General features: G+C 52.5%; 5 protein-coding genes across 5 annotated transcripts; 2 read left to right on the top strand and 3 right to left on the bottom strand.

Moving 5' to 3' along the window:
• Positions 1 to 772: 772 nt before the first annotated feature.
• J4E83_005028 (uncharacterized protein) lies at positions 773 to 2,558 on the top strand (the record flags this gene model as incomplete). Its single annotated transcript, XM_049331950.1, has 2 exons — positions 773 to 1,138; positions 1,323 to 2,558. The coding sequence occupies 2 exons, from the start codon at positions 773 to 775 to the stop codon at positions 2,556 to 2,558; spliced, it is 1,602 nt and encodes a 533-aa protein (XP_049189045.1).
• Positions 2,559 to 2,920: 362 nt separating this feature from the next.
• J4E83_005029 (uncharacterized protein) lies at positions 2,921 to 5,999 on the bottom strand (the record flags this gene model as incomplete). The annotated part of the gene is made up of 6 exons (XM_049331951.1): positions 2,921 to 3,277; positions 3,479 to 3,616; positions 3,670 to 3,799; positions 4,262 to 5,290; positions 5,349 to 5,833; positions 5,883 to 5,999. The coding sequence occupies 6 exons, from the start codon at positions 5,997 to 5,999 to the stop codon at positions 2,921 to 2,923; spliced, it is 2,256 nt and encodes a 751-aa protein (XP_049189046.1).
• A 597-nt stretch (positions 6,000 to 6,596) lies between these two features.
• J4E83_005030 (uncharacterized protein) lies at positions 6,597 to 8,011 on the top strand (the record flags this gene model as incomplete). The annotated part of the gene is made up of 4 exons (XM_049331952.1): positions 6,597 to 6,695; positions 6,746 to 7,196; positions 7,249 to 7,335; positions 7,392 to 8,011. 4 exons carry the CDS (start codon positions 6,597 to 6,599, stop codon positions 8,009 to 8,011), a joined length of 1,257 nt encoding a protein of 418 aa, XP_049189047.1.
• Positions 8,012 to 13,766: 5,755 nt separating this feature from the next.
• Positions 13,767 to 15,460, bottom strand: J4E83_005031 (uncharacterized protein; the record flags this gene model as incomplete). Its single annotated transcript, XM_049331953.1, has 4 exons — positions 13,767 to 13,798; positions 13,856 to 14,742; positions 14,790 to 15,330; positions 15,379 to 15,460. 4 exons carry the CDS (start codon positions 15,458 to 15,460, stop codon positions 13,767 to 13,769), a joined length of 1,542 nt encoding a protein of 513 aa, XP_049189048.1.
• Positions 15,461 to 16,189: 729 nt separating this feature from the next.
• Positions 16,190 to 18,441, bottom strand: J4E83_005032 (uncharacterized protein; the record flags this gene model as incomplete). The annotated part of the gene is made up of 3 exons (XM_049331954.1): positions 16,190 to 18,214; positions 18,261 to 18,317; positions 18,364 to 18,441. The coding sequence occupies 3 exons, from the start codon at positions 18,439 to 18,441 to the stop codon at positions 16,190 to 16,192; spliced, it is 2,160 nt and encodes a 719-aa protein (XP_049189049.1).
• Between the last annotated feature and the right edge of the window lie 3,462 nt (positions 18,442 to 21,903).

A 21,903-nucleotide genomic window follows, 5' to 3' on the forward strand; every position in this document is an offset into this window, starting at 1 on the left:
ACATGAGACCTCGACTTGCGGGGAATACTAGTCGTGTCGTTTGGTGGTGGGCGGGCGCACAATGAGGGCTGATTACGGCGGGCGGGCTCCGCGCTCGTCGTGGTTGCTGCTAAGCTGGTCATCGAAGCTGATCCCTGTCAGTCAGTCGAGCTCAGCCAGGCTCCCACGCTGCACGCGCCGAGCAACGTCAAGTCGCCGCAAAGCAAGGTACTGATAAACAATGCACCAGCACTAGGAGCTGTGCATATCGCCTACCAACATAGTTATGATAAACACGCGTTCTGTCTCACGCGGGCCGCATGGTGCGCTCCTGACTATTGCCTCTCACGTGAGCACGCATTGCCCAGGTGTGGCTGGCACGGCTGCTCTGGCATATCGATAACTACCTCAGTACATGTCAGACCAACGTTGGCTCCCAGTAACCCATATGTGAAGCCACGCTCCACCAACACAGCCAGCCTCTGCATCCCATGGCACTCGGGTGTCCTGATACCAACCATGTATCATTCATCTGATACTCATGGCGCGTGCGCTAGCTCACCCCAGCCTCACTCGCGCGGGCGCGGATAGGTCATGCGTCATCCACCTAGCGCGCCCGGGCCATGCACCGAGGTCCTGATAAGAAGCTCCATCGCCAGAGCTACCCCAGCTGCATCCCCATCTCTCCTCCACAACACTCTCCTCCCTCCCATCACCCCTTCCTTCATCTATCACGCTTCTTGCACCCCTTTACCCTTGTGTTTCTAGTTCTCGCTGTGCGAGCTCCGCCATCATGAAGTACAGCCTGGTCTTCGCGCTACCGGCTTTGGCCGCCGCGTCGCCTACCTTCAACGTAGAGACCATTCACAAGAACGCCGCCCCAGTGCTGTCGTCGACCTCTGCCAAGGAGGTGCCCAACAGCTACATGGTCGTCTTCAAGAAGCACGTCAAGGATGCCTCCAAGCACCACGACTGGGTCCAGAGCGTCCACACCAAGAACAACGAGGAGCGCATGGAGCTGCGAAAGCGCTCCTCGCAGTTCCCCGTTACCACTGAGGTCTTCGATGGTCTCAAGCACGTCTACGAGATGGCCGGCATGAAGGGCTACTCTGGCCACTTCGACGACGAGACCATCGAGGCCATCAGGAACCACCCCGATGTAAGTTCTATCCCCAGCTGTTACCAGCTTGCATCATCCCAGATGGCGTCAGCGCGTTGGTGGCCTAGAGTGAGCGCTGCCTAGGCGGCCTTATCTCCGCAGGCAGCTCCGGCTCCGCATCAGCACACGTGACGCCATCTAGGTACCTGTACCTGCATAAGACTTGGCGCTAACACCTTGATAGGTCGACTACATCGAGCGCGACTCAGAGGTCCACACTCTCGGCCACGACGAACCTGAAGTCGAGAAGAACTCCCCCTGGGGTCTCGCCCGTATCTCGCACCGCGACTCCCTGAGCTTCGGCACCTGGAACAAGTACCTCTACGCCGCCGACGGTGGTGAGGGCGTTGACGTTTACGTCATCGACACCGGCACAAACACCAAGCACGTTGACTTTGAGGGTCGTGCTAAGTGGGGCAAGACCATCCCCAACGGCGATGCCGACGAGGATGGCAACGGCCACGGCACCCACTGCTCCGGCACTGTCGCCGGTAAGAAGTACGGTGTCGCCAAGAAGGCGCACGTCTACGCCGTCAAGGTCCTCCGCTCCAACGGGTCTGGCACCATGTCCGACGTCGTCAAGGGTGTTGAGTACGCTGCTAAGTCTCACTCTGAGACCGTCAAGGCCGCCAAGGACGGCAAGAAGAAGGGCTTCAAGGGAAGCGCCGCCAACATGAGCTTGGGAGGTGGCAAGTCCACCACCCTCGACCTCGCTGTCAACGCTGCCGTTGACGCTGGTATCCACTTTGCTGTCGCTGCCGGTAACGACAACGCCGACTCCTGCAACTACTCCCCAGCTGCTGCTGAGAAGGCCGTCACCGTCGGTGCCTCCACTCTCCTCGATGAGCGTGCCTACTTCTCCAACTACGGAAAGTGCAACGACATCTTCGCCCCTGGTCTCAACATCCTCTCCACCTGGATCGGCTCTGAGCACGCCACCAACACCATCTCTGGAACCTCAATGGCCTCTCCCCACATTGCTGGTCTCCTCGCCTACATGCTGTCTCTTCAGCCTAGCAAGGACTCTGCCTACGCTGTCGCCGACATCACCCCCAAGAAGCTCAAGGAGAACCTCATCTCCGTCGCTACCGTCGGTGCTCTCTCTGATGTCCCAAGCAACACCAAGAACGTCCTCGCCTGGAACGGTGGTGGCTCTTCCAACTACACCGAGATTGTTGAGAAGGGTGGCTACTCTGTCAAGAAGGCTGCCGAGAAGGAGGAGGAGTCCGAGTTCACCATCACCATCCCTTCTCTCTCCGAGATCGAGGGTGACTTTGAGAGCGCTAAGGAGTCTGCCAGCCGCACCGCTCACCGCGCCGGAGGCAAGCTCCAGCACCTTGAGCAAGAGATCGAAGACTTCATCGCCGAGGAGATGGAGTCTATGTTCGAGAAGGTTAAGGAGCGCGTCGCTAGCCAGTAAATGTGACATGATATGATCGTTAATATGACCCAAGAGGGTCTACTGATATATGGAATGGGATGGGTTCGGTATCGGCGTCTGGATTTCTTACATGGAGCATGTGTCTCCCATCTCATTGGGCACAAGTTGATGTACTGTACGTTACTCTTGATATGGAACGCAATGTGAGGTAGATTAGATATCTGGAATGGATCTATCTTTCCTCCACCAACCGTCGCTTCTGTCTCGTGTGTATGTCTGCCTACTTGCACCATTGCTGCAAGTCATGTGCTTGTGAAGGAGAGTCTTGGTGTTCTTACTACAACCTAACGTCCATCATTGGCTCTTCACGCTTTCCCTTCACGACACCGACAGTTCATGTCTCAATAACGAGTGCGACGGCGATCCGACAACAGTCCAGTCACTGGCTGCAAGCCCGCCTTCTCTTCAGCCACGCGTCTCAGAACACCAAACATGAAGCCAGTGTGTTTACTTAGCAAAGCCGCGATATCGGGCTTGTTGAGCAGCTCGATGTGGGCCACGATGGTCTCCCGAATCACTTCTCGCAAACCAACATCGCTATCCGGTGTTGTGTTGAGGGCGTGTTCTGCAGCTTCAGCGAAGATCTCATCGTCCCACAATGGAGCGCAGATAGAGGTGAACTTGATGCGGGCCAGATCCTTGAGACCCTTGACGTCGTACTTGTCGCCCATTTCGTACATCTTGGCGTGAAGAAGGAGCTGTGGTGCGCCTGCTGTGGGTATTGTGGAAGAAGTCCAGTCCGGGCAGCATTTGAGGCATACGAAGTCGACACAGCACGAGGCACACGAATATATCCCGCAAATATGGTGATGGCAGACCAAATGGCTGGAACCCCGACAATCTGGTTGGCATGTGTGTGGAAAGCTGTAATGGTACCGAGATGATTTGGGCCCTCTCACGGCAGGCAAGTCGACTGCAGCAGGTGTCCTCTTGGTTCTCTCGGAATCGTATTCGCCTTCGTAAAGATACTTGACAAGCCGCTTAACGATCTCTGGCTCCTCGTCGGAAAGATCGGCTTTGGCACTTGACGCTTGCTGCTAGATACGTTAACGAGTGCGCGGTATAATCACAGGAGTGAGACACGGCTTACCTGATTAGCAGCGAACCTTTCCGCACCCTTGAAGAACTCCGATCGAGTGCATACCACAGCCTTGTGGACGTTGTACGTATCGCTGCCGCAGGTAATGGTGAAGTCGGAGTATGCGCCCGAGTCTAGCAAGCTGTGATGAAGTTAGTCAATCTCTGGATATACTTTAGCTGATCTGAGTACATGCCTTTTGAAAGTGTTGACAAGCTCTTCGCGAGCGTGCTCAGCCATGTTGTCGTTGATGAAGACTCGAGATTTCGTAGACTGTGATTAGTGTCACTTTGTGGGATAGGTTGCGTACGGAGGACGGAGGATATCATAGATGAGATTGAAGCACGGACATGATAATTTAAATGGATCGGAGGTGAAGGTGAAGTTGAAGATGAAGGTGAAGGTGAAGGTGAAGGTGAAGGTGAGTATGGAGATGAGGAGAGTCTACCCTGAAACGGCTTTTTCAGAATGTGGAAGGAGAGGATGAAATTGTTACCGATAGTGTATATATCTAGGACATGATACCGATCGTTAGCTAGGTTGCAATTTGGAACTTGCAACAAGGTATCACCCTCGTTCCTTGCATCCTTCTCGGCCTGTTTACGCTCGCATTGTAATCCTAACCGGCAAGCCATCCACTGGATGAGCTCCACCACCACCCATCTCAGCCTGATACGCTCGATTCCCATCAACAGTCTTGATACCCTTCCTCGGATGCAATTTGTCCCATTCCTCATACGCCGGAGTGATATCGAACAGCCTCACAGTCATTACCAATGCGATCTTGAGTTCCAACTGCGCAAGTGTCTGCCCGATGCATGCACGTGGACCCCACTCAAAAGCTCTCCACGAAGCTTTCTTCGGGTACAATGGGTCTTCAGGATCGACTAGCCAGCGATCAGGGATGAAGTCTTCTGGCTGCACAAATACTTCGGGGTTATGATGCAAAGCTAAGGTGAGGGTCCAGATGTTACAGCCGTCTGTGGGATATTGGTGGCCTTGCTCATCTGATAGGAAGACATCTGGACGGCCATCGCGCATGCTGCCAGCGGGAGGGAAGATGCGTAGAACTTCTTTGATGACGGCCAAAGTATAAGGTAGCTGGTTCAGTAGTGAGGGGTCGTCCGCGATAGTCCGAGTGATGGTGTCGAGCGAGAAGTCTGACCCGAACACCTTGTCATGTTCTGCACGGACTTTAGATAAGGCCTTTGGGTGACGCGATAGGAGTATGTAGCTGTACAGTAGTGTGCTACTCGTAGTATCATGACCAGCGTAAAGGAACAACCGAAGTTGAGGTTTCGCGAGCTGCTTGAAGACCGATTCTGATATCGCATCTTTGTCTTCTATATCTTCGAGATACTTGTCCATGGCTAGCGCAATGATAGATCTCGTCTGTTTTCGGGATCCACCAGATGAGTCTTTGCGGGAGCTGGCCAACTCTTCAAAGCGCTTGTCGATTTCCTCATCGAGGTATCGGTTCATACGGTAATTGTTGTACTTTTGAACAAGCGGACGAGGACTGAGATAGCGACGGAACGGGTTGAATGTTGTGCCGAACGATGTCCAGTAGACTTGTCTTCGGAGACAATCTGCGAGCGCGCTTCCTTGGGTTTGGTAGTATAGACGTGAGCCACTGTGTCCGATGTTCAGCAGTTGCCCCATGTTGCAAGCGTACTGATTGGTGAACTTACAGGGTAACACGTGCAATAATGTCGAATGTTAGCCGAAGAGTATACTCTTCCAAAGGAAAGACTTCATCTTTCTTTGCGCGTTCTTGGAGAAGTTTGCAGAAAGTTGAGACTTCCTCGGCGATCGCAGGTGAAAGTCCTGTGATGTAGCCAGCAGCGAATCCTGGATTAAAGAGCGCTCGCCATTTCTTCCACGTGCTTCCCTCCATTGTCAGTAGAGATGGACCACCATTGATGACCTCCAAGGTAGCATTTATGTTGGGCGGCTTGTTGAGGAAAGCAGCTTCTACCTGCGATGCAACATAAGGGTTTGCGACCACCATGAGAGGAGCGTTGAAAGGCCATAGGTTGAGATAGAAGACGCCGCCGGGGAATGACTCTGCTATCCGCCGTACTACCACATGCATTACAGTGTTGCGAGGCAAGTCCTGAATGGTTTCTTTCAACACGATGAGATGACCGAACAGAGGATGGTGTTTTGGCATAGGCTGGCTATTATTAGAAGTACGTCCGCGGTATATCGAAGAGTCGACTTACTGCACCTGACTTTTGTAGCCTCTTGATGTGTTGCCGATTAGCCATTAAGCTGGCTACAAACATGACCAAGGCTCCGGCGGCAACAGCCATAACGGCTGGCATGCTGACCCGCGTCATGCTTACTCACGTTTCGTGCAATAAAGATTGCCGAAGGCGGCACAAAAGCACGAGTAGATGAGCTCGATTTCGCGAGTGTTGATGTTGAAATGCCGCCGAAGGTGCAAGGCGCACGAGGAAGTAGCCTTGGGGGCGGCACGGGTAGGGCGCTAGCCCTATTTGGGCATCATGCATGTCAGCACTATCTATAGCACAGACACCGCATTCTTGTACTACAATGCCATGCATCCCGACAGCTGAAATGATTTTATCCATGCCGGTTAGTAGCCTGCTACCAAGTCATCGGTTTCTTGGAGATGTATTGATTCGTTCTTCATTACCCGACGCCGACCGGTCATGGACCCCACTCGCAACAGCTCCGGGCTGTTACCACTCTCCAGCACACCAATGTTTAGCGCAAAGGAAGAGCAGGCAACTATCTGATCTGAATGCAATTACTATTTCCAAATATTCTCAGCCCCAAGCCTCTATGCGGTCGCCGGTGATCCCACATCTTGCGATGTGCTTATTATGTCTCGACGTCCCGTCTGAAGTTCTGTAGCTATACCGTTCAGTCTTCTCACTGAGATCTCATCCTACCAAAGCTTCTCTCCAGTCATGTCGATTGATCCATCGAAGCTGCCACCCGCGCAATACGTGCCTGGCAGACAGTATGCCATCGAGCATGCTGGTAGAATTGACAAAGTACCATTCGTGGTATGCACTCCCCGTGCTGGCCATAGATTTAATACTAACGAAAACCTCAGATCACAACTGGACTCCTTTTTGGGCTCGCCATTCTTTCCGTATTCGTGCGCTTCGCGATTCGCATCTTCGGAGGGCGGAAAATACGATGGGACGACGGACTCGTCTTGGCATCGTCGCTGTGTTTGGCAGTGGCGTTCGCCTGTGTCCACAAGGCTCTTAATCCTTTCTATCTCGTCGAAGCCATAAACCAAAGGAAGACAATCCCATTCCGAGAGGACATTCCTGCGATCTTGGACATCCCCAAGTGGGCGTTCATATTCTCCATCTTCGGATGGAATTCCATTTATCTAGTTAAATTTGCTTTCATGTACTTCTTCCATGGCCTGACCCTTGGACTGTCGGTCAGAGTCGTACGATTTTTCTGGATCACCGCAGGCTTTCTTGTCATTGCTTGGATCTATGCCGTAGTCAACTTTGTCGTCATATGTGCACACTTTGGTGCAGACGCAGGTCAGTCAATGTTTTGTCCATTATCAAGACCCGAAGTACTGAGTTTATACAGCTAAATGCGGCGATGCCCAGATGCATAAGAGAAGTGTCGCGGGTAATGTTATCGTTGGCGTCCTTGACATCATAGGCGATATTCTCAGTAAGTCATACAGCTAGAAACTTCATTACCCCGGTTCACAGGCTCATTATTTCTAGTCGTTACCGTTCCCATTGTCGTCGTAAACCAGTCGATGATGTCGTTTTCTCGGAAACTATCAATCGTGGCCTTGATGGGTCTCTCGGCAGTAATGGTTGTTTGCGCATTGATACGGGTCGTTGGCTCGTTGACCGAAACAACAGCGGCGGCATTCGGAACTGCACCGGTGTGGGCTGCGTATTGGTTCATGGTCGAATCCTGCGTCGCGCTCATAATGGCGTCCGTCATTGTTATCCGCGGAGTCTTCATCACCAACCCTGTCGATGATGACCGAAGAAAGCAGGATACTGTATTCCAGCGATTTGGGCACCGTCTCCTGTCGGTGCTAAGGCTCTCCAGATCCTCAAGAAGCAGCGGGCGGAGTCCCCAGCGAAGCGACGCGCTCCATGACAAGCACCAGGATCCAAGCGCGCCGAGGATCGCCACCCAGAGACCGCTAGGAGGAACATTGAATACCGTCAGAACTTTCATCTGGGGTGGTAAGAGGCAAAGTCCACCTGCGTCGCAAGATGATCCGCTGGTGTCAGTAAACACGACGTCTGATTTTGAGGATATGGACTACCATAACATCCGGAAGGCAGAAGTGGCGAGACACAAGCCAGAGACGGCCATGGTTTGATGAACGATGGTGATTGGAAGCGGAAGGCATGTCTGTCGCGCATCAATAGAACTGTAAAACTGTATTTAGGTGTTCACCACCAGGCGCCTTTTGAGTTGTTCGAGATGCAATCAATGATTATGTGTTGGGATCTCCGCCCCGACGTTCGTGGTAACTTCGCCCTTGAAGGGCCGATTTGAGGATGTAAGCGTTGGTGCCACAGCGTCATCCCACTTCCTCCTGTGCCTCAAAGTCGCGTTCAACTGCATAGCTGCGTCAGAAGGTCACCAGCGTTCACAGCAATATAGACACACTGCTATGCGTGCGCGTTCAATGAATAACCCGGTAAGACTGCATGCCATCTGCAGATGTGGTGGCGGAGTGCCACAGCGCACTGCCCGCGAACCAACCTTGGAACATCAGTGCTGCATGCGATGCACAGTTCGCCACTCTCAGAACAACCATCACCACCACCACTACCGCCGTCGCTGCGATGGGTAGAATCCTACACAAAGCGCAAGTGATATCCTGTCCCTAAGGGTCGTGATCTGCTGATGCACAAGACTTGCGTAGGCCATTATCTGATCGAAAACGTTGTGCAATAGGCGCCAGTGCGACCAATCTGGCACCCGGCACCCTTCTTGAAAGAGGCAGTGCTGCAGTCAGCAGAAGATCGGCTAGATTAACTACGCTCATAATTACTGCAATTGGTAGGTATCATAGAATGCGCGGTCTTCTCATGCCTTTATCAAGTCCCTGCTTCCCAATGTTACAGACGGTCCTACATTTCAGGCGCGATTAAGACATAGCATTTGATGCTCGGTAAAACACACAAGCTTTTTCATTTCTCTGCTTCTGCAATGACGCCAAAACCCTCTCACGTCGCATCTACACTCCGCGCGAGACTCTCTCACTTTGCGGCGGCCTTGCGTGAAAGTCATCAGCAAGCTGCTGGAGACTTGCGCAAACGATGGCGTCGCTTTGGACTATGGCTACTTCTCATATCGTGGTTTGAAATGCTGTTAGTCTGTCTTATCTGGTCGTCATTTCCTAATTCCGATCTATTCGGTCACTTGGAGGCCTGTTTACCCGATAATTCCTTCGCCATGGACTCCTCACACTTTCGATATCTGAGCGGCTCGGGATTTTTCCAAATTACCATGGGATGGGGGCAGATGAGCTTCACCCAGGTGAAGGCTATAGACATAATCTGGGACATCGTAAGTTGCGCCACACCCAAAAGGCAGGAGTTACGATACCCATAAGGATTAGGAAGCTAATGACCCACAAGCTTGTTGGTCGCGGTGGTCAAGCCGTCGTCGCATACATATCGTGGCACGTATTCGCCAAATATGTGACAACATCCATGCAAGTTACGCCCGTCACGTTTGGGACATATCGGACCATCTTCCTACCGAACGGTGGCCTCTTCCTTGCTACACTCCATACAATTCGAGATTTCGTCGCGCGCCACGGTCTACATTCCAAGATAGCCATGGTCTTTATGGTATATACCATGATCTTCACCTTTGTATATCCGACTCTCGCCAGTGCGATGACTGGTTATAGCGCAAATGTCGCACCATTCATTAATACCACTGAAGGCGAATATGTGCCTTTCGGCTCGTTTCAATTCGCATCGTTCATCATTCATGACGGTTGGCGCATCCCGGGTCGAGATGGTGGTCATATCGTGACAGCTGATCCAAGTGACTCAGGCAAGTGACCATAGCGTAACATCAGAGAATGCTGTAGTTTGACTGCCTAGTAGTACTTCCTGGACACCAAATTCAGACTTCATGGCTTAGTGGTATGCAATGGAAGTCTCCCGACTGTTACGATCGCCGTGCATCAAGCAATGACAAGAACGCCTGCGATATGGGACTTGACGTGTACAAATGTAAGTTACACTGTCCAGAAGAGTATTATTGCTGCTGATGTACACACAGATGTTGCCACGTACGGTCTCAACGGAGTAAACGCGACAAACTCGACTTTCGGGAGCATCGATTTGCCACCTCCTGTCCTCAATATATCAGCCCCCTATCAAAACAGCGAATGCTGGAAGTCTATTCAAATCGATACCTGCGCTACGTCACAACTACTATGGGGGTACGAAAATAAGACTTACCATTTAGGCTATCTGCAGCAAAACGGGAAGTGCCAGGCGACGTCGGTACGTCTGCATCTTCTGAAGCTATCTTTATTTGGCTGATCCATCTAGGACTACAAGTGGGGGTTCTCTTACATTCAGCTTTTTATTGTGATAATCCTCCATATCATATGGACTTCGGGGCTCTATGTTATGTGGCTCAGGGCTTACATAAACATGGAAATGCGAGGGCGAAGTAAAGAAGACGTGGCAGGAGAGTACAAAGCTGTCTTTGAACTCGCCGCTGCTATGCGAGATCAGATTAAAAGTCCCTCGTTGCATACTCTTCCTACCGCTCAACACCCTGCGAAAGAAGAGGGCGATGACATATCTGCTTTCACTGAGGCGAAGCTGCGTCGTTGCATAACGAAAGACCTGCGCGGAGGATCAATCTCTTACACAAACCCACTACTTCCCACCGGCGACAGTGGCCTTGAGTGGAACACTAAAACCTGGATCAGGAGCCACAAACTGTCCATCTCCGCAATGGTTGTATGTGTCATGGTGACGGTGTACGGTGCGTTTGATACGTCGCGGATAACCTATTTTCTATTCCCTCTACCTGTGGAGTTGATCCTCGCTCTGTACATTGGGTCGACCAGAAAGAGTCATATTGTATTGTTTTTCTGGGGCTTTCTGCTTACGACAGCTCTAATATTTACCGCTGTATCGCTACCTTAACATTCACATCGGTCTTCAGAGGCTTTTGTTGCTTAGAAAGACCCCTCTCCATCTTCGTAACAAACTGTGCACTGGAATAAACCCCAAACATCTACGTCTTTGTATCCTGTCTCTTCAAGTTCTAGTTTCGCTAAATCCTGTCATTAACTTCCTTTTCAATCTTCGCACACTCTTCGCAATATTGTTATACTCCGCTGCCTTTCGCATAACCAGATACTCCAAACGCACCAAGTCAGCTCTTCCAGAATTTCAGCTAGTAAAGGAGAGAAACTTCAACCCGTATACAAGTAAGTGCCCTTAGCCACTTCACAATTAAGAAGGCAACAGGCGTACTTATGATAAAGTCTTAGGCCAAGATCTACAAGAGCTTCCATGTGTCGTCGTAGGGCATCTAGACCATGGTTCAAGCGTGTATCTGTGAGGGGTGCGAAGTAGGTGATGTGAACTTTTGCCGGGGATGGATGTGATGGACTATTCTAATAGAGCTTGTTGCTACATCTCAGGATAGTCGTTCGTCCAGAGTAAGTTTGTATTGAATGTCTCAAATGTTTCCCACGCCTCAGAAATGCCACAACCATCACTCCGAGCCAGCGCATCGCTATCCTAAGATCCGCCAACTCACCCGATCTTGTCGCAACACTTCATACTTCGATCACAGTCCTCCATGCATTCATCATGTAGCCCACGTATAAAAGCACAGAGCTATCCTGCAACTTTACCACATCAACAAAGCCAGCTCATTCTCCACTACATCTCTTACCCAATTATCACAACGCAAAACATCAAAGCACCACCACCCAGTAAATACACCCCAGCTCAAATCCCCATCAGAACCAACCATGTACCCCCGCTTCACCCCCGAAGAATGGGCCCAACACAACCCCTACGCATACAGGCGCGGCATCTCTCCACCGCGCAACCGCTACGAAGAACCACGCCAAGGTTACCACTCAGGCGACTACCGCAGCGTGAGCCCTCCTTACTCAACGGAGCTACGGAGGAGACCGCGCGTTAACTCCAACCGCGGACCGCGTATGCATGCTAGCTTGGGTGATCCGTATTCGTTCGGCCAACCCGGATGGGGTGTGAACATGCCTGGAGGGTATTGGTTTGGTGAGGATAATGAGTGGTAGGGGTGATGAAATGAGGAAATTGAGGAAGGCGTTGAGATGAGGGTTATGGAAGATGATGATGGACTTTTCATATCGGTGGTCTGGTGTTTGGAGAGTTTGGGGTGGGAATGAAGTTATATCTTGCCCGTAGCTAATATCGTGCACCATATGACCCTTCTTCTTCCATTTCCACTTCTCCAACGCGTCTAACACCCCTCCTCAAACTCCCGCCTCGCGGCCGCATACCACTCATCCTTCATCACCCACAAAGGACTCGGCACACGATACCATCTAGAAATCGTGACTCTGAAATTGTCCAATAGCGCCCCTTTGAAGATCTTCTCAGCATCCGGAGTCGTTTTTATCGCTGGTATCATACATGTAGCGATTGCCCACTCGGCAACATGTACCTTTCTCCACAATCCGTAGGGATAGTGATGTTGAGGATGACTTGAACCCCCTGTCATTGCCTCGAGCAACCCTGCCTCAACAGCCGAAGAGCCACGCAAGAAGAAGCGTAGGCTAGCGTGAAGCAGCGCGTATCTGGTGCCTACCATAAGAGGTTTTTCGTGTCCGAACTTGTTTATACGCCTAGTGTCATAGCGGACCACGACTTTCGCAGTTGGGTTGGCGCGACAGAACGAGTGTATGATAGGGTATTCGCCGCCCGTGAGCAGCTGCCCGATATTGTACCAACAATCCCTAGTGATCGAAGCGTGTTCCAACGGCCTGGGCGTCACTGTGTCCGCGATGACCGTAATCCGTCGGATTCTCGCTTGTGCACTGGCAGGAATGGCCTCTAAAAACCTCGCGCATATTGCTTGTGCCGGTGTTGTCGTTCCTGGCTCTTTCATGAAAACCAATTCGTTGTACCGCAGGCTCAAGCCCCTCGTCTCTTGACACAAAAGTCGACAGACGTATCGGAGCTGGTTGAACTCGGCTTTTGGAATTTGGGGGGTCTCTAGAGTGTACCGCGTGTGATACTCCCCTTGTGCGTAGAGTTTGGGAAATTGAATAGAGCCGCCGTCAGTGTTGATGCTGATGACAGTAGCCAGTACCGGTACTGAGTTGGTGAGAGCGTAGGAGTATATCATCAGTCGCAGTTCGGCCGGAAGTTCCAGGAACTGGCTATGGGTATTTTGCGTTGTCATTATCAGCTATACGCATATTTTGTTAGTGCTGGGTGGGTGATCATAGGGGGGCTGGGAGGTACTCACGTCGCTCGCGACGAAAATGTCGACCTCGGCGGCGACGATGTCGGCGTCTGGGTCGTGGTAGAAGTTGGATTCGGATTAGAATTTGCGCACGTATGTGAGACGATGGAGAATGGAAGAAAAGAAGCGGAAATGTTTGCCCTCCCTGGCACAGCATAATCTGGTTACCATCTTCTGGTTGTGGAAGGACCCATAGAAGCGAGAGCCACTGACAATCTTCGAATTTCAAACAGCACTCCATTACGACGCCAGAGCAACAGCAACACTGAAATTTGAACGTCTAATTCGATATCTTCTCTGAACCTGCGTCGAGTATGTGGAAATGTCGAACATAAAGGAAGATAAAATGCTAAGCCTAGCCCGCTGAACCGCTGATTACCACAGATTGATCAACGCCATGCAAACAATGCCATACCTCTCTCCAAGCGCCAGTGGAACCGACCATGCAACGTAAAAACAGCGTGAAACTTCATCTTCTTTGCTAGCCCATTGCACTTCGTGCGCAGACCTCCTGACAGCGATCCTTAATACTGCCATACCCGTGTTCTCAGTCCAAGAGTATTTGTGGTACTCGTATACGTGAGTAGAGGCAGTCGTGATCGAGGTTTAGGAGGCTTCTAGACTAGGTCTACGTTGAATTTCCATGTGCCTGTTGATGTTAGCAGTAGTTCAGTGAGGAGGGTATGGAGGCGTGTGGACTACATACCGAGCTTCAGGTTCTCCGCTGTGTCGTTGAGGACGATGATCCTCCGCTTGGTGCAGTATGAAGTCTTGTCAAGGATATCGACCTTGAGGTCTTTTAACTGATCGATTGGCTTCTCGAACATCTCGCTGAGGTTCTCGACGGCCATTTCCAGATCCTTCTGGTTGTCCTCGAAGATCTCCGTTAGGTTGTTGCGGGCGAGGTAGTAGGCAAAGGCGTAGGTCCACTTAAGCACCTGTCGGCATTGTTGAAGCGCATGTGAAGCCTGGTCAAGGAACTGCACCTCAATCCACGACATGCCTGATGAGTTTTGTAGCTGTTGCATCTTCTTCTCCGTCTTAAGGTAGAGGTCCTTGTCGAGCTTCGCCGACTGTTCGTGGTTCGCAAAGCGATTGTAGTAATGGAGGTATCGTTCGAGCGACTGCCGGGACTTAGCCTGCGCGTCGCGGGCTTCGGATCCGCTCTTCTCTTCGAAGCGATTGCAGTTGTACCAGCTCGTGCCATGCTCCGACCACTTGCCCATGCACATCCAACAGAACTCGTTGCGGCACTTCCTGCACGTCATGTGGTTGCACCCTCCGTTCTTCTCGATTGTAGAGTTACAGTTCGGGCATTCCTTAGTGTTGGCCGATATCCAGTTGGCGGTCTCTGAGTCGTCCTCGCACTTCTTGACCCACTTCTTGACCAGCGCGCAAGGTGCAGGCTGGTGGTTGTTCAATGTACATCCAAAGCAGAAGTCGTGTCCGCATTCGCAGTGTACTGTTGGTACGATCTTGGTGAGGTCCTTGCTCTTTACAGGGCATTCCACGGCGTACTTGCAGTCGGGCGCAGGGCACCATTTGAGGTTCTCTTTATCGTCGACGTAGGTTCGCGTGAGGAGGGTGTGGTATCTACGACTATTAGTATGTCGGAGGAAAGTAGAGCGATCATCACGTACCTGTCTTGGAGATCTGCCGTAACGAGAAGGTCTAGCGATTTTGAGTCGACTATGCGAGTGCAGCCTTCTCCGGGACAGCGTATGCGGGCAGCCTCTCCCTCGTCTTGAATCTTGGTGCCGAGGTACTGCCTGTAGCAATCTAAGCAAAACCGGTGTCCGCACTTCATGGCGAAGCTCCGCAGGTTCGCGTCGTCGTCGCAACAGATGTCGCAGACGAAGCCTGGTATCGTCTCTATTTTCGGCGGGTTGGTGGTGGAGTCCTGGCCCAGGCCTGCTAACTCCAAGACCTCGTCTGTCTTCTCCATGTACTGGTCGATCAGGCGCTCCTTGTTCCATCGCAGGTGCCGCAGGAGGATGGCGGCGGCTTCGGGTGGCTGGCCGAGGATGCTCGAGACTTCGTCGACCTGCTTGTCTTGCTGTGCTTGGATCTGGGCGGGGTCGAAGACTTTGAAGTCTACCTCGAAGGCCTGCTTCGTGGGCTTGATGTCCTTGTCTTGTGATTCAAAGCCGACGTCATCTTGGTCCATGTCAAAGTCGGAGTCTAGGCAGTGTTAGCACGTGTCTTCAGTGGCAGCTGGGGGAAGCGCACCCTCTTCCAGGTCCAGGTCGCTGTCCTGGTCGTCGAAGTCATCGCCGCTCATGGAGCTGTTGAAGTCGTCGTCCGAGTCCATCTTGCCGGCGTCGGTTGCGGGCGTGGCTGGTAGAGTAACAACAGAGTGGTTGGTCTTCTTGTGGGGGTATTCCTCGGCGGGGCTGAGGTAGTTGTCTGCCTCGTCGGCCTTCCGCTTGCGAAGGGTGGTGGACGGCGTGATGATGGAGGAGTCCCGCCTGATGACGGAACGCGGGCTTGACAGGCGGCGGCGAAAGGAGCGACGTGCAAAGACGAGATAAGGCCTGAGGCGCGTGTGGTGAGTGGCGGTACAGGTGGTCGGAAACAGCAGCGTATTGGTCAGCAGCGCAGAAGGGAAGGAGTCACAGGAAGTGAAAGATGGCGTCCAGCAGTCGATTGCTGGTCCTCGATGCGGGCACTCATCGGGGTGGCCCTAGCGCCTTCTGGGAGGCAACAGTCCAGGGGCGTCCGGAACCTGACCGCGTTCTCCACATTTCACCGCGCGCTTAGAACACACCTTTTCGCCTGTCACCAGTCTATTATGGTAAAACGCAGTGTACCCTCAAGGCATCCTCGTTGCTTTTCGCAGTCACAAATGTCCATTGCGGACAACAGCGGCCAAGACGTACCTCTATAATGGTGTCGCCTATGCTCTCACATGAAACCGGCCACCGACATAGACTTTCGTGACTTCATGCTAGCATTGCTTTTCCACGTAGACTCGCGGGCTTGAATATCTGCTACAATAGTGTCCCTAATATACCGAACCTCTACCGTGTTGTAGCCATCACTAATCTTCGTCACTCTCCTCTTCGCTCTCATCCTCACTCTCCTGCTGCAAGAAGTCGATTAAGCTCTTCGTCTTCTCCCTCACCTTCTCCATGTCCGCGTTCTCAGTGCTCTTATCGTCTTCCCACCATTGTATCATACCATCCTCTTCTATCGAGTCCAACTCGACGAGCTTTGTTGATGCGCTCAGTAGGATCGCATCGCCGTTCTCCTTGTTGCATAGGTCGGCTTGGAGCAGTAGCATGAAGTCGATCTGATCCGTCTTGCTTTCAGCGATTTTGTCGAAGATGGAGCGATCGATGAGTTCCTTGTGCTGCCCGAAGACCTGCGCAACGGCACTCTTGATCGCTTCGCCCGACTTGGTGAGCTGGGTGACGCGCTTGACGAAGGAGGAGACGACTGCGCGTCTGACTTGGTGGTCCGACGCGTTTGTGCTCATGCGGAGGGCTGTGAGTTCCAGTTGGATGTTGGCTGATTCATGACCTTCGACTAGCGAATCGTAGATACTCGCAGACGCGTCGTGATCGAAGTTTGCCGCGTGTTGACTGTCGGCCGAGCCCACTGACAGGAAACTGCTCGTTGCAGATCGGTCGTGGCGTTCCATGCCCATCATATCTGCTTCTGAATCCGAGTTGATCGTGGATATTGACTCGTTTGAGAATGTGTACACTGCCTTTGTTAGTGCATATCGGCAGTTGTTGTTGAAAATGTACTCACTTGAGCCCTTGGTGGCCAGACCATCCACCAACTCGTCCTCATCATCCTCGTCGGAGTCGTGGAATTCGAAGCCGTCGCCTTTCTCGCCAACTATCGCAGGGTCTGAATCGCCACGGACAACCTCCTCTCCTTGTTCCCGTCTCCGCTTTGCCCTTGTAATTCTGTGCTCTCCTCGTATCGTTATACCCTCGCTGATGCTGACCCCATATGAGATCAGAGCACCAGCTTCGATGGTACATCTGCGCCCTATAGAAACCTCATTTGCGAGGATGGCCTTGGTAACCGTACTGCCGTCTGCTATGCTGGCGTAGTCCCAAATATACGCCCCGTCAATCTTGACATTCCGGCCAATCTGGCAATGCCTCCCGATGATGCTGTTGGTGATGACGCTCTTATCGCCTATGCTGGTGCCCCGACCGATGACTGTCTTTGGCCCGATGACACAGTCGCGCGCAAGTATGACCCCCTCCTCTTTGTATGTGTTGCCCTTTTGTAACCGATATGACTGTCCTTGAACGAGGTTGCTGTCCGGACACAGCGGGTATGCCCATCGCGAGACGATATCCTTACTGACCGATTCGTATGCGTGGAGATTCCGTACTCTTGCCGCGTAGTGATCTGAGATGATGTGTGTGTGGAAGGTCTTGCCGTTGAGCTCGTAGTCTTTGAGCACGCTGTGTAGGAAGCCCTTGCGAGGCGCTTGGAAATCAAAGTTGTCGCTCCATAACGCAAGCACGTCGGGTGTGCAGATGTCGATGCCGCAGTCGATCAGGTCTTGGCGGACTTCGAGCTCCTGGTGGGTGGAGAGCAGTTCGGGGTCGATGGAGAGGTAGTGCGTCTGGTCTCGGTTCGGCATCTGTTCGAAGTGTAGGCATCTGTCTTTCTGCGGGTCAATCACGAAGACGGGACTTGTGCCTTGGGCTTTCGTCCTGTGAGTCGCGCCTGCCTCGCGTAGCACCATGGTCATGATAGCGTTCTTGTCTTTGGCCCGCCGCGCCCTATGCGCTGCGAGTGCAGACTCGAGGGGCAGATTGCTGACCACATCGCCGTAGACCAAGAGAAAGTCGCCAACCAGCAGGCCTCTGCTGTCCAGATCTCGCATCGCATCACCGATGGAATGCGACGTCGACTGGATCAGCTCCAGTCGCGAGAAGGGTGACGATTTGGAGGACCATCGCGAGGCCTTGATGTAGTCTTCAACCTGTTCCCTGTGTGCGCCGCAGTATACAAAGACCTCCTCCACGCCGGCATTGGCGAGAAACTCGAACGTGTACTCGATGAGCGGGGTATTCGCGAGGGGCAGAAGACACTAGCAGGCGTCAGCGTACAACTGGCAGTATTCGGGGGGTGCGTACTCTTGGGTGCTCGAGTGTGAAGGGACTGAAGCGTGTCTCGAAAGGATCCGCGAGTATCTACCAGGTTAGCATAATTCGCGACCAGTTGGGTTGCGCAACCTACCACAGCCTGCAGCGGCTCATCGCGCTCCTCCTCGCCGGACTTGCCCTTGTCTTGGCCTTTCTTGCCTTTCGGTGGCATCTTCACTTTTGGGTAGTGTGTTGCGCAAAAGCTCGAGGGGCGCTTAGAATTCTAGATTCGTGGTGCACGTGGAGGGGTTTGGCCTACGACTTCCAAAAAGCTCCCACTAACTGACCACCACCGCTGAGTCACAAGCCCCCGACCAGGGACCACCACGCCTACCAGATCTTCGGGTCTCCGTCACGTCTCAGATCCTTTAGCGGGGTGGCTCTGCGGGTAAGCCGCTGCGCATGATTCTCGAACATGCTCGTGCGCGGCCTTCTGGGCTGGCTATCAAGGTCTGGACCACCAGGGCAGACATGTGCTCGGAAATGCTTATTGCGACGACACTTGCACCTGAAGGGAATGACCAAGATTGGCATGCAAAGCGAGACCTGTAGCTCTACACGAACAGCTTTAGAGTCAGTAGCTGCTGTCAGAGATTTCTGATGTCCAGAGACATGAGTGATCATCAGTTTTTTCAAGGCAGCCCACAATGAGGGAAGTGCGAAAAATAAGTAGTATAGATATCCTTGACGTTGGCTACTTTGACCTCCCTATATTCGAGAGAAGAATATAATTGTTTATCTAGCAAGTAGGGTATTTTTCTAGCAACCGTCCAACCCAGACCTGATACAATGGATAGATGACCTTGAACGCCTCAGACTTGCAGGTCCTAAAATACCCTGACAGACAGCTCCCTGAGCTGTCCTATTCTTGCACCTTTTTCTCCTGTAGATACAAGAGCCGATCACGACTATCGGCCCTGAAAATGGCTGGATTGCCTTTGTCCAGCAGTACAACATATGCTCAACACCTGTCATCCTGTAAGAGGTGGCTGCATCACATTCGTTGTGAGACTTGATTGGCGAGACCGCCTGAACGTATAGTTGCACCTGCTATCAACGTGGGCGTGGTTGCATGGACCCCATCTGCTGTGGCATTTGGGGAGGGTACATTTGTTGACGCTTTGCTGGATTGTTCATATCATCGCCTCCAGATATTTCCGAGACTTGACGGCGGTGACCCGGCGCTAGTTGTGATTGTTGCTGCTGTTGCATTTGCATGTGTGGTGAGGTACTGTATCCCATGTTCCCATGCATGGGGTTCACTCCATATGGACCTGGGTGTTGGACTGGCTGGCCTCGCATTGCCTGCGCAAAATCGTCCGGGACTGTGCTGCCTACAGGGGAGACGCCCGGCATTTGGTTGGGTGAGTTCCAGTTGCTGACCGTCTGTGGAGATTTGGCTGGAGAATCTTCCTCTTTGAGCACCAATTGGCGTGCTATTTGCACAGGTTGGGGAGCCACCATAGTCCCGTCAGCCTGAGCGACTGGCTTTTTGAGATGAACAAGGTGCTTCTCTAGCATGTGTAGAAGACCTTCCTTGGTGAACGGCTTGGGGAGAACGTCGTTCATACCTGAAGATATTAGTACAGAGACTGAAAATGAATGAATATCTCTTACCATGCTGGAAGTACATGGAGATGTCGTCGCTCCGGATATTGGAAGTCATAGCAACAATCGGTGTCGTGTCAAACTGTCGTATCAAGTGGCATGCTGATACACCGTCCAGGTTTGGCATAATGATGTCCATCAAGACAAGATCATACTTTGAGCCAGCGTTCATCTTGTTGACAGCCTCCAAACCATCGAGCTGGGTTCAATTAGCATGGCGTACAAATGACGAGAGTAGATGACTTACAGCACTGTCGATGGAGCAGTGGAAAGCGTACAAGAATTTGCTTCCAATTCGACGGCAGGTGGGGTCGTCCTCAACGAGTAAAATCTGAGGCGGTCGAATCCATCCTGGGTCTGGAATAGCATTTTTCCTCTTTGGCTCTGGCATTCTGGGTTCGCTGGATTCTACTGCTTTGGGCGGGGCAGCATAGGGAATGTTGTTGATGTGCTCGCTGTACATGGGGTCGATACCTTGGTTGGAACCGACAGGGTAAACGAGGTTATCGAGGTTTTCCAGACGCATTGAGCCGGTAGAAGTTGCTGATGGCGGTCCGCGGCTCGTCGGTCGCAGTGTTGCTCGAGCGATATCTGGTGGTGGGGTTGTCAAAGTGCCGTTCATCCGCATGGTGATCTCGTTCATCTGCTCCAGGTTTCGGGGGTTCAGCATAGCATCTGCGTTTGTTTCGCTTAGAAGTTTAGAAGCGTGCTGCAATGGTGAAGCGGGGTTATCGTCATCGTTGGCTGCGGCGGGCTCCATGCTGCCGTTCTGCGAGTCGGTGCCGTTGGGAAAAACGAGCTTGCTGTTCCTTCTTTGCGTCGCATCAACCCCGTGTAGGAAAGTCATGATCTGCTGCATAACATGCTCGTGGTTGACAACCGTCTTTTGTAGCCCGATGACCTCTTGCAAAAGCATTGAATGGTGGATGCTCAGTTCACTATAGCGACTCTCGAGCGCATGCAGTTGAGCCTGCGTGGCCATCAATTGTCCGCTAACCATGTCCATCTGTTGCGAGGGCGCAAACTCTTCCGCGGCAGCTTGGTTCGGTTTTCGCGGCGCGGGGGCCTTTCGACGAATATTGTCGAGCGCGTCTTTGTTGTTCATCTTGAAGTCGGGGTGCTTGAATTCCCAGGCCTATGGGGCTGTTAGCTACGATACCCGCAGACGCATCTAGGAATACCACATACTCCAGGTCCATAAGGTGATTGTCCATTTTCTTCGTTGTTGTGACGGACTTTGTGGAAATCGTACTTGTTCAGCTGGCGGACAAAACTGGCGAAATTGCTGTGTTTGAAGTGCTTGGGAAGGATGTGCTTTGTGAACTTCTCGTTCTGTTCCTGGGTCAGCAAGTCTGCCACGATATTGAAGGCCCGAGGCGCATACTTCCAGGACGACAAAACTGTCGCCGTCATTTCCCCATCGTACTACACTCTCGTCGCTCCCGTTCTCCAGCATCCTAGATGAGGTTCAGCGCGAAGCACAGCGCGCATGGGCGCGTCAACCTACTTGTACAGCTTGCGCACAAAGTCGCTGGAGTTGTTGGACCCTCCCCCACCGGCTTGGCTGGGATCCATGATGGTGAATTGGGCTGCGCCGTGGGCGTAGATGCCGCTGGTGGTGATCCGTGTTGATGCGCGACGGCACCCAGATAGTCGAATGGATGCCTAAGGGTCTGCTGAAACCCAGTCACAGTCTTCACCACTGGAGGCGACCGCGATGGAGCTACGGGGGACGGTGCGCAAGGTTCCGGTTGCGCGTTGGAGTGGTTTAAACTTTTGCTTGGCCGGGGGCGGATCGGTGGTGGATGGTCGATGACGAAATTTCCCAAAAAGGGCGCGCCGTGTTGCAGGCGGACTGAGGGCGATGGACGAGATCTGGAACCTTCAAGTGTAAGAAACAGGGAGACATGGGCACCTCTGCGCGGGCACTTGGGAGCTAAACGGGCCTAAAGCAGGTTAACACTGGGCTCGAGAGGAATGCAGTCGAGCATGCGCTAGGAGCAAGCCAAGCGGGCGACGTGCCGAG

This window comes from Alternaria metachromatica, assembly GCF_023757995.1.
Source record: "Alternaria metachromatica strain BMP 0045 chromosome Unknown scaffold_9, whole genome shotgun sequence".
Classification (NCBI taxonomy): domain Eukaryota; kingdom Fungi; phylum Ascomycota; class Dothideomycetes; order Pleosporales; family Pleosporaceae; genus Alternaria; species Alternaria metachromatica.